Source organism: Dendronephthya gigantea, unplaced genomic scaffold (assembly GCF_004324835.1).
Source record: "Dendronephthya gigantea isolate DGI-Jeju-01 unplaced genomic scaffold, DenGig_1.0 000118F, whole genome shotgun sequence".
Classification (NCBI taxonomy): Eukaryota; Metazoa; Cnidaria; class Anthozoa; order Malacalcyonacea; family Nephtheidae; genus Dendronephthya; species Dendronephthya gigantea.
Window position 1 is genome coordinate 349502 of NW_021163128.1, and position 11500 is coordinate 361001.

The following is an 11500-nucleotide window of genomic DNA, read 5'->3' on the forward strand; positions in this document are numbered from 1 at the left end:
GTGATACAAGAATGGCTTTATTCAAAAACATCAGGCTGACAATTATTAAAGAGAGTCCTTATTTTAAAAATAATTCGGTTTAATCAGGGTTAAAGCGAAATTTAACAGGGATTGAAGCGTGCAGCACTATATAACTTTCGTTGTACAACATGTCCGTGAAGTCAAGAACAATGTAAACAAAAAGAAAGTTGTTTACAGTGTTTACAAAGCACTGTCTAACAGTGTCGGCGAATCTTCAGCGGTCATAATACATATAGCAAATTGTGTAAATGTAAGATAACTAATAGCATTTAGCCAAACTAATTTAAATGACTGTGAATTATTTATATTAGTTTTAAATAATTTTATGTACTATTAAACTATAAGTCTATAATATATTACCTTTTATTACTTTGTACTTTTTAAAGTTGTTTTTCAGAGATTTGGCTCACGTTCAAAACAAAAAGATCGAAAAGGACCTTTCATGTACGTATGAACAGTTGAGAAATACTACGCACCTAAGGGAGTATCCAAGTTGTCTGCAAATTACATGATGTATTGTTAATTACATTTTGTTTGTTACAAGCCCACTAAATTCCGCAATCACACCCACAAATATTGCGAGGTTGCAAATATTGATGATTCTAATGATACACAAACAATTCTAATCCCGCAGCAAAATGCGATTATCTCACAAACCAGATTACCTCAGAAACCAGATTGCCTAAAATGGTCAAATTAGAATTGCAATAATTTAAATCCTTTAAAGTGCAGAATACTTCATGTTGTATCCATATTGCGCCCATTCTCTCCACCAATCAAATATCAAATTATTTCGCGCGCTTTTTGATTTACATATGTTTTATAGCTTTCATATATCTAAAAAGCACGATTATAAAGCAGAAAAAAAACCTAAAAGGTTTTTAGAAAGGCATTATTTTAATGATTTTCGCCTATTACTGCTAAATTACAATATAAATACTCTATGTTTTCCGACAGAAAGCGGGATGGCTACCGACAGCGAGGAGCAGCAAGGAAGTGGTCGTGATACTGGTGCGTCAATGATAGTTGTATTTTTTTGAATTTAGTACAAAATATTTTCACCGAATTCTAGCAACATTTGCTTAATGTTAATTTTTTTCAATTTAATTTTATTTTGCCTTTTCGCTGCAGCAGAAGAGAATGAAGCTACGATATCGGAAGGTGGGTTTCCTTGACAATTTTAATATAGGAATATATAAACGGTCCGGTGAGCATAAATCATACAGCAAAAATTTATACAGGCAGTTTTTTAAATATAGGAGGAATGGATCTGGAGACAGATGACATGGATAAGAAAAATGGTACAACAGAAAAAATTATAATGCACAGCTAAACAATTGTCTTGATAAGAATTTAAATAAATCTTTCTATTTTAATTGTGTGATAAGAATTTAAATAAATCTTTCTATTTTCTAGACAAGAATGTGCCATTGTTTGAAGGTACTGAATTTTTCTTTATTTTAACATAGTCATTGCTTTTTATATACTATACTGAAGATGACTTGATTAAACTGGCAAACATGGCCAGAATCAGTGCCTGTCGTGGAGTTGAAAGGGTGCAGTTAGTATGCCGAAGTTGTGGAAAACATAACGAGCACCAGGATGTTGCCTTCACAGTTTTAAACCTGCCAAGTAGAGAAAAATGTCTTCAAACGGTGGAAAATATGCTGCTAAACTACTTCGAGCTGGAAGATAAGGAATTTAAATCTTCATTTTGGTACGGATATATAGTATAGCATTTCGTCTTTAATATAATATACATTGTGATTATGCTTTAGTATATACGATAGACTATTGAGACATGTTGATTAATTATAGTGTCTGTGAAGAAAAAGAGAAAGATATCGTAGAATTGCGACAGCCAATGAAACTACCATCGAGTCTAATTTGCAACATCCTCCCAGTAACAAAGAATGGGGAAAAACAGCATGTTCGCCTTAAGTTACAGGAATTAATTGGCGTTCACGACTTGTTGGGACGAAGACATACATACAAACTTTCAGCTTTTATAGTAAGTATAAATGTATATTCAAACGATTTGAAAAGCGGGCTTGATTTCTTTTGTACGGGCTTCGCGTTGACGTGCACAATTAAATGTTTCATATAGACACACTATGGAATTGATGCAAAAGAGGGTCATTTCAACTGTACGGTTTTACGAAATAAAAGGTGGTTTCTAATCGACGACAAACTGGTCAAGCCACAACAGTTGTGCGAAACCATCTTCAAAGGAGACGTATATATGCTGTTTTACAGCACAGAAGGTTTGCTATAAATACGTTTTGAAAAAACCTATAAGTATAGTGTAAGATCAACTATATATAAACATACGACAGACCATTCCGACAAACGTTTACCTAACTGTCACAGCCATATTGGATTTTTATTAATTATTATCCTTTAAGCGTGGTGTAAGCCTATAATCAACCCTTTACTGGTTACGCTCCTGAATGTTAGCAGTCTTCATTTTAATCCAAATTTAAAAAGATAGGAATGTGTTTTTTATTTAGAACATTTTGAGGTTCAAATTATGACTGATGAAAGTACATCGATATCAGAGCAAGGTGCATATTTTTATATTTTAAACTTTTTGTTGGCGATTTGATCCCCGTAGGCGCGTCTTGGCTTGAGCCGTTATATATATTATATCTAAATAAAATTCTAAATGGACATCTGATCTCGAACCTATCATAACTAACGATACTATACAGTACGATTACTTTAATCGGTAAAGAAACGTTACTTCTTGATATATAACGCATTGTTAAGACCGAAAAACGGTAATAAATTCTTAATCAATGGATAAAACAATAGATAATTTATCTTATTACTCAAAATATGTTTTAGACCAGATAAAGGATAAAATGGAAGTAACGACACCTCCGAGTCCGCCTGAATGTGTACAGGACAGTACACTCACAGAAAAGGTTTTGTTGAAACCATATCCTGCATGATCTTGTTCGATTTACCAACGCTCTAAACGTTTTAGTATAAACAGTATAAAATCCATTCATTCCTTGATGTAGGTTGAGAGTATTGGGACTTGCGCAAGGGACATCAGCTACATCACATTGTATCACACATCAACGGAACGCTGTTAATGTATTACGACATCAAGCTGCTTGACCAAGCGCCTTCCGACTATGAAAAAACATTGCTTGAACAATACGCAACCAAACATGGAGAAACGTATAACGAAGGATGGCTAAATGATAAGGTAATCACTGGTGTAATTGATATAGTATTCCGAGAACCCACATAGCTACAGTAACTCACATCATGAATAAACATGTATTTTTCTATTGAAATTTAGATAATAAACAATTTTCTAATCGACGTACAAAGAAAATCTCAGGTAGGGGAAAGTAAACTACTGTCTGTACTGAAACTAGAATAACAACTGCAGATAGTGTTCTTAACAGTTTATTATATGAACAAGGGTAGTTTACTAGGAACTAAAACACTAGTGGAATGCTCATACGCCACTACATCAGGGACCAGGTGCGCGTATTTTTCGTATGTCACGCTGAGGATTGAGGAATAACATTCAAAATATTTTTCGCTTAAATCAATATAATAAACAGAACATTATACGGTTCGCTTGAAGATATGGCACTCGTGTCAAAAACAATTTCTCACTCGTTCGGTGCGCTCACTCGTGAGATTGTTTTTGCTACTCGAACATAAAATCCGTGCTATATCCTCTATAATTAAATAAGACCACTTGGTATTCCTTATTTTGTGATATATATTAATCAGCTAAATATTTATCTTTACTAGGGTACCAATCGTGTAGCAGTCATGAGCAGCTTCATGTACACAAAACTATGTAAATATGGCGTCCATTCCATAACGAAATGGATTCAAAAGGTATGGATTCGTTTCTTTCAAAATAATGCTTTATACTGTATATTGCTCAACGCTGATTTCTGTGTGGGATCTTTCAGAACCCATTCTTTAAAGCAGACCTGTGCTTCATACCAATAAATTTGGACAATAATCACTGGAGTCTTGGGGTAAGTATTTTTTAAATGCGAGTATAATAGCAAAAAAACAGGGTTTTTTATAATTTTGTAATGGAAAGTAGTAAACATAAAGACTTCATTTAAAAACAAGTGCCTTTTGAACTGCGAGAACCGCATAGAACGATAGAATACAATATACATGCAGTATATGCCTCTGTTTTAAAAATTTAGAAAACAAAATTTTATTTAGTCAGGTTCCTAAAAAAATAAATTCAACTCAATAAATTTACGTTTTAGGCAATACTTTTCACTTCTGGACTGTTGTTCTAAATAATCCTTATAGGTAGTGGACTTTACTTCATGTACCATATTTCTTTATGACCCTATGGCTATGGCGATGTTAAGAGAAGAGAGAAGCTTCCACAAAAAAATTAGGTAGGCCTTCAATGGACAGATAAATTAGGTGTTAAAAAATGTTTTGACATGGATGTATTACTTAACATTCACTCAACTTATAGATTACTGATAGCACACCTTCAAGCAATATGCCCAGAAATGAGTCCACCAGATGTTAAATATTTTGATAACTCCACAAAATTTGAGCCCAGACAACTTGATGGAAGTTCATGTGGGGTTTTGTATGCATGGTAAGTGAAAAATACATTTGATATAAAATCTAATATAATAGTTATGTTTTTCCCATTGCTTCAATTACTGTAATGTCTAGCGGCATATTTTGTTGTTAGGTAGCTGAATATGGTCAATGGTTTGGATGTGAACTTTACACAGGTAATTATATCGAAGTACAATTTCTGGTAACTACATTATTTAAACCACAGAAAAACCCCTGCTGTATTTTAATATGTTTAAATTTATGATAAATCATATTGCATTTTTTACCTAAAGGAAGACATACTATGTTTAAGGAAATACATGGCAGTTCGCCTAGCAAATCCTGAAAAAAACGTCCAAATACCAATAAGGTCAGTTAAATGGATGTCACTTAAAATCTATTGTTGACATAATGGAATTTGTTGAGAAATTCTCACTAACACATACTCTAAATTTTGGGTAGCTAGTAAAAGACAATTCATTTACAAGTACCAATTGCTTTTAGGAAACAAACTGAACATTGCAATGAGGATGACCATGCCACATACACACTTAAAGCAAAGGTTAGAAATATTCTGTCTCTATCAGATGATGGCTTAGAGTCTGTCTTTAAAGAAGTATTAAAGGAAGGTGATAAAGGATTCTCAACAATTAGCTTGGTTTGTAAGCGATTTAGACAGATAGTGGGAAGAGACTCTTTTAGACGCACCACTCACTTCGCCTGGTTAAACAGTGTGTGGGAATGGAATTCATCATCAAAAGAATTCAAAGAGGAGAATTACAAAATGTATGAAATAAAAACTTGTTTTCAATGTGGCATGTCATTTAAAGAAATGTATGGCTTTATTGGAAATGGTAAATTTGGCGAGTTCAGAAAATTTTACTCAACTCTTGAATATCCAGGATTCTGCAGTAAAGAGTGCATTAAAGAAAGTTGGAAGTAATTACATCAGGACTATATATGGCATAAACCTTTAAGAAAACATCATGTTTCATAATATCTGTTGAACATAATACCAGGCTGATATTTTCACAGATAGCTGCCACTGTTAAGCCGGTTTTCCACTAGCAATATTTTTGCGAAGCGACTTTATTCCTTTGTATTTGAGCAATTTGTTCCAGATGGTTGCAGTTAAGAGCTCTGGAACAAATGTAAAATTAATGTATATGTGATGTTGCTACTCTGAGTCACCAACCGGGCAAGCTGAAAAATTAGCTTGACCACGGTGGGAATCGAACCCGCGACCTTTGGTTTGCTAGTCCAATGCTCTTCCAACTGAGCTACAAGGTCAAGACGGTTCGAGTGGTTGATATAAATGGTATTAATATGCACACCTGAGTCTTTGCATTATCACTATTAAATGTAAAATGTCGATTCGCACGAATAATATCGCTAGTGGAAAACCGGCTTTAGACACCCTTGATGGTCATTGTGTACATAATATACTGACAACTCCACAAATTTATCAGAATCTTCTTTCACCTATGTCCTTATGAAACATTTCAATTGGACTTTGCTAAAGCCCAAGGGAAATTTTCATTGTCTTTGAAAATATCAACTTAAAATTTGTTTGTAAATATATGCTAGTATTTAGTTGAACATTGTTGTCCATTTATAATATTCACATCTATATAAATCACATGTAAAATATTCACAATTATATAGTTTTAATATATATTTTTACTTACACGATCTGCGCTGTATTTTTCCTTAGTAGTCTCAGACATTTTCTATTGGCAATGCTTAAACTCCCAATCCTTCCTTAAGCCAACTTGTCATATAGATCTCACTTTTTAAATATCTTTAAAATGGTCCGACAAGTTGAATTAGAAAACGGATTTTTACAATAATGGCGGCATTGCATATCACCAGTGCATATCACTCCTCTATGTATCACTCCATATATGGCCAAGGCTCTCTCATGTAATTGGGTCTTCTCGTGCGGGTCTTCTCCAGTAATTGACACTGCCAAACCCTGCTCTTATTTTTCGGTAACTTCGCCGCCATCTTTTTGAAGCCACCAATATGGCGGATTCACCCTTCTGCGCAACCGCAGAAGCTCTGCTGACGCCACATGGTTCCTTTTGACCATGGTATTTACCACTGACCAGGCTCAATTCTGAGCCCGCTACAGCAGCATTCTCCTCCCTGGATTTTGTAAATAAATGATCATGAAATATTTTTTGTTTTTGAAATGTTTTTAGGTTGTTTTTTTGATATTTTTCGCCCTGACATACAATAAAGTTTTATTTTAAGATGAATACAAGTCATACATGCTGTTTTTGCCAGTGCGGGAACAAATATATATTAAAATATGGAAAAATGTGGACAAACTAAAGATTTTAAATACTGACACGAACTGACAGGTTTATTATTTTATTTTCGTAATAATAATTTTGTTATTTATACTTTCCAACATGAAAGTTTACAAATGTTTGAATGTTTTGGTACTATCCTCGCATATTTTGAAGACAACTAGAAATTTATGGGCAACAATTTGACTTTCTAAACCCTAAACTTAACTGATGAATTGCAGAAAGTATGTAATCAGTATTCAGTATGTGATATTGCCTTCAAGACTTTATATCTATGCACAATCCAAAATCCAAAGTTCAGGCCAAATGCTGGGCCGCTGACTAATACTAAGTGCAGGAATATAGCTTCAACCAAAAATCATATTTGTATAATATACTTTTCATTCAAGTCATCAACTTGTACCTTAATAGGCTATAAAAGTTTTCAGCATTCTCTAATTGCATCCCTGGACCCCTGGTCATAGTAAAGAGTAGCATTTATCCCTCCATAGGCTCCACTGATTAGCCTAATGAATATAGCCCTCTTGGAGGTTGATACCATAAACAGAAAGTTATAAAAGTTGCTGCAGATTGAAGACACACTGCTCAGTCAATGCACGTTTATTTTTATTTCAATCATTAATAAATATGACAAATGGTATAAAAACACCAGCCAACAACAAAATGAGATAACATGGTAATGAAGAATAACAATGCACAGTCATAAAATGCATGAACTTCATCCTGAAAAATAAAAATGGAGATATGATCAAGATTTATTCACAAGGTGCAAGAAGCTAAAAAATAAATCAAAAGCTGTGATAATTGATCAGATCATTTCACTTTGGATTTGACAAGGTAAACAAGATAATATATTAACTAGGCTTTAACAGGGCTCACTATCAGAGGTTGGAATTAATTTACACTGTTTACAGCATCTTATCATTCTGTATCAGCACCATCAGATCATGTTAATTGATGTTGGGTGGCATCAATAGAAGTGTGACTATAGTAGACTCACTGGGGAAATGGTTTACATATTAACATTGATATTTGCTATCATGAAAACAACATCTATAGACCAAACTCAAAAGATTGACAGTGCCAGGAATTTAATTTTTTCCCCACACAAGTTAAGAAAAAATGATAAAATTTAGGTATATAACATTGCATTGACAGCACTGTAATGTACCAAAAGGCAAAAATAGTATCTTTGCTGTTTGTACCACACGTTTTGATGGATTTATTGTTTCAGAGGCTTTGGTAATCAGTTTATACTATAGTCCAAACTCGAAAGGCCAAAAAATTTATAGTAAAAAAAGTTGAAAAACGGCTTACCTGGATGTTATAAAATAAGAGCAAAATGAGAAAATTCACTCTACCGATAGGTGAATTAAGCCATTCACAACGTCAGACGCAGAGCACGAAGCTACGTGTCCTTTCCATTTGTTGAACAGGGAAAAAGAGAAACACTTTTATCCTTTTTATATGAAAAACAAAAAAATATATACGGAAAGCTGAAAATATTTTCATAAAAATCGGGAGGGTGATGGACACAGTTTTTCACTGTGTATCGCGGTATGTCAGTGGTAACAACCATGAGCAAAAGGAACCATGTGGCGTCAGCAAAGCTCAAAATCCGCCATCTTAGTGGCTTCACTTTTTTGACAGGAGCCGGTCCTCCAGGAATTATTATATAGCTCAGTGATTTTTACCCCAGGAATCGATTTCCGGGCTTATTTTACCCCTAGGGGGTAGGCAACGTTGAGTTTTTGACACCTCTAAGCTCAGGCAACAACCGCATGTGCGTGCGCTGAGCAACGTGTCTCGCTAAAACAATAACAAATCAGAAAAATCAATATTTTTCGAGTTTTTCTGCCCATCCTGACTCAAAAACTATCAGAAAAGATAACTAAAGCATTTCTAGTTTATATATAACGGTTAAAATACGAAAGGATGAAAAATAACGAAGAAAATAACAAAATTCCAAAGGCGAGTTATATTTCCGGTTGTCATCACCTTGTAATTTGACATGATTTTGACAGCTGCACTGCGGTGTCAGGTTAACAGAAATATTTATTAATTTCCGGATTAAAACAGAAGCGATTGGGTTATAGTATTTTTCTCAAGCTATATTTTGGTGGTATTTATGTGTTTTTTGCTCGCGCATTCGCAGAGCTATTGGAATTTAAAAAAATTCGGACTCTAACGTCCGAAATTAATCTACACCGGACGGGAATGAGTTGCTTGATAATAGACAGATTTAGAAAAGACGACGCAGTGTCTAAAGGTACGTTTCCCCTCAGGAAAATTTTCCTCGGACAGGAATTTTTTCCGGACGGCGCATGTGTAGTTTCGTCAAAACAGTTTCGCGGGGTTCCGCTCAACTTTTCTCACGGAAAAACGGAAAGAAAATCACAAGTAGAAAATTTTCAACTTTTTTTATTTCTCCGTGGAAAATTTTAGAATTTAACCAATCATATTACGCGAATATCTGCATGTGTCGTGAGACATTGGACTTGAAAAGTCAAAATGGCGATGCCAGCAAAGAGTGATGACCCTAGGGAACAGATAACCTGCTTATTTTGCAGCGCCAAGTACCTAACGCAGAACCTGTAGCTCAAGGATTCGTGCCTGACCCTACCGGAGTACATTTGTCTTTGCTGCAAACTACTGGTGCAGTTAAAAACACACTTCAGCATAGTCAAACCGTAGCGACTGCTAGAAGTGCAACTCAAGTTCGTCCTTCGTCTCCAGCTGTATTTGGCAATCTGTACAATCGAGTTGAACCTATAAATGTGGAGATATACGATCATGACGCTACTCTTTTCACCAAATCTGCTGACGGTGGACAACACCAAGAAGATGTACGATTGTCTCCACTTGATATAAAGAGCAAAACACTTCATGCAAAGTTGATTGACTTAATTCAAGGGTATTCTGTTCTATGGAGAACTACCAGCAACAGTTTAAGGATAAGGATAGAAAACAAAGATCATGGGAGGAGATCAGTGTTAAATTGGGAGTTGAAGGTAAGAGTCCCCTTGTTTTTAATATATTAAAGTCACAGCTACCAGCCAGCAGGTTTATCTACCACTGTCAGAGAAGCCATAATGCCATATGGCACCACATAGATACCCCCCTAGTTTTACTTAATATAGGCACCCCCAAATGAAGGGTCCTATACCCTCTTAGGAAAAATAGTAATTTGAACCCCATTGGATGGATGTTTGGAAGGTTGCCCCATAGGATATTGTTCCCCCCCTCCCCTTCTAAGACATCACATTTTTCCCAAGCTTGCTATTGTAATTATTGTAATACATGGCAAACAGGATACACCGTAATAGTTGAAATTTTCATGGCAACTAGTTGGAATACTGAATTTGTCATGTGTATGTATTTGCTAGTATTGTGTGGATACTGCAAAGTTTAAGACTTGTATGTATGTGAGATATCAGATTAAATTTAAATTGAAAAACATTCTTTTTTAGTGGAGTACATAAAGCGTGAATGGGAAAAGTTAAAAGACAATTATCGCAAGTGTTTACAACGCAGAGAGAAAATGACAAGATCTGGAGCAGGAAATAAAAAATTACCAACTTGTAACTTTTTCACTGAACTGTCATTTCTAAAAGATATTGTATCAAACAGAAAGACTATGAGTAATGTTGAGATTGTTAATGATGAATCACAACCATTAACACCAAGCAAAAAAGATGTTGTTGAACAAAATAATGAAGAGTTATCATTGGTAGGAACTACAGCAGGGAACCAAGGAACTCGTAAACCAAGGAACAAGTGATCCAGTTCTTATAGTAGTGATGTGCAACTTGGAATTGATGCATTAATTGTAAAAGCATTAACTAGTGATGAAAAAAAAGATCAGCCACCCACAAAGAAGGCTTCAGAAGAAGATCCAGACACATTATTTTGTCTCAGTCTAGTTGATTCTTTGAAGGGTCTAAGTAAGAGAAAAAAGATGTATGTAAAAATGAAGATAGGGGAGCTTTTTTATAACTCAATGGAAGACCCTGATGATATTTAATGAACTGTGGTCGACCATCTTGGAAAGGAAATCCACCAAAACTTTGCATGTTTACTTCAGTTTTGGAATCGTTAGTTTAGAAGTTTTCTCATTGTTAACTTACTTGAAGTTCTTATTTATTTCTGTTCATAATTATGAATGTAAAAGTTAAAACAAAAACAAAACATATGCACTGGCAATGAATTGTTATGGTAGTTACCTTTGTATAATTTTAATATTTTGTATAACATTAATTTTAAAGCATTAATATATGTTGTACTCATTGATATTTACTTGTGTATGTTTCTAACTATGGTATTAAAGATAATTATTGAAATGTAAGACTGAAGCAGTAATATTATATAATTAAGACACATGATTTCTTACTGCAATTTGTCCAGAAAATTTAGATTTGCAAATGTTTAACATCTGAGGTGGGATAAGAGATGGCAGAGGGAGAAGGGATGAAAACACAATCTTGTGAATTACACATCATGCAGACTGGATTAGATGCACAATATTCAATAATGCAAAAAAATTACATTCACATGCAATCCATCTATTATGCTGGCCAATTTGTCAT

At 34.5% G+C, this 11500-nt stretch overlaps 2 protein-coding genes, 3 long non-coding RNA genes and 1 other non-coding gene across 6 annotated transcripts; 5 read left to right on the forward strand and 1 right to left on the reverse strand.

Annotated features, from left to right (window-relative positions):
* The first annotated feature begins 959 nt into the window (after positions 1-959).
* On the forward strand, positions 960-1319 carry LOC114535428. Its single transcript, XR_003688302.1, has 3 exons — positions 960-1032; positions 1153-1182; positions 1281-1319. It is a non-coding gene; the product is annotated as an uncharacterized LOC114535428 (long non-coding RNA).
* Positions 1320-1559: 240 nt separating this feature from the next.
* Positions 1560-2238, forward strand: LOC114535431. The gene is made up of 3 exons (XR_003688304.1): positions 1560-1738; positions 1840-2032; positions 2129-2238. It is a non-coding gene; the product is annotated as an uncharacterized LOC114535431 (long non-coding RNA).
* A 28-nt stretch (positions 2239-2266) lies between these two features.
* Positions 2267-2902, forward strand: LOC114535432. Its single transcript, XR_003688305.1, has 3 exons — positions 2267-2285; positions 2532-2585; positions 2869-2902. It is a non-coding gene; the product is annotated as an uncharacterized LOC114535432 (long non-coding RNA).
* A 163-nt stretch (positions 2903-3065) lies between these two features.
* On the forward strand, positions 3066-4736 carry LOC114535450 (ubiquitin-like-specific protease 1). Its single transcript, XM_028556758.1, has 7 exons — positions 3066-3238; positions 3335-3376; positions 3802-3891; positions 3969-4037; positions 4330-4421; positions 4505-4633; positions 4733-4736. Exons 1-7 carry the CDS (start codon positions 3122-3124, stop codon positions 4734-4736), a joined length of 543 nt encoding a protein of 180 aa, XP_028412559.1. The 5' UTR covers positions 3066-3121.
* Positions 4737-5816: 1080 nt separating this feature from the next.
* Positions 5817-5889, reverse strand: Trnaa-agc. The gene has a single exon. It is a non-coding gene; the product is annotated as a tRNA-Ala (tRNA).
* Positions 5890-9345: 3456 nt separating this feature from the next.
* On the forward strand, positions 9346-11185 carry LOC114535434. The gene is made up of 2 exons (XM_028556742.1): positions 9346-9925; positions 10385-11185. The coding sequence occupies exons 1-2, from the start codon at positions 9841-9843 to the stop codon at positions 10693-10695; spliced, it is 396 nt and encodes a 131-aa protein (XP_028412543.1). The 5' UTR covers positions 9346-9840; the 3' UTR covers positions 10696-11185.
* The last annotated feature ends 315 nt before the right edge of the window (positions 11186-11500 follow it).

What these genes read in the sequence shown, in the direction of transcription:
- LOC114535450 (XM_028556758.1), top strand. Translation starts at nt 3,122, where the DNA reads ATGTATTACGACATCAAGCTGCTTGACCAAGCGCCTTCCGACTATGAA. An exon ending in AAGGATGGCTAAATGATAAG is followed by an intron (nt 3,239 to 3,334) that starts GTAATCACTGGT and finishes ATTGAAATTTAG; the next exon opens with ATAATAAACAATTTTCTAAT. An exon ending in ATAATCACTGGAGTCTTGGG is followed by an intron (nt 4,038 to 4,329) that starts GTAAGTATTTTT and finishes TAATCCTTATAG; the next exon opens with GTAGTGGACTTTACTTCATG.
- LOC114535434 (XM_028556742.1), top strand. Translation starts at nt 9,841, where the DNA reads ATGGAGAACTACCAGCAACAGTTTAAGGATAAGGATAGAAAACAAAGA. An exon ending in TGTTAAATTGGGAGTTGAAG is followed by an intron (nt 9,926 to 10,384) that starts GTAAGAGTCCCC and finishes ATTCTTTTTTAG; the next exon opens with TGGAGTACATAAAGCGTGAA.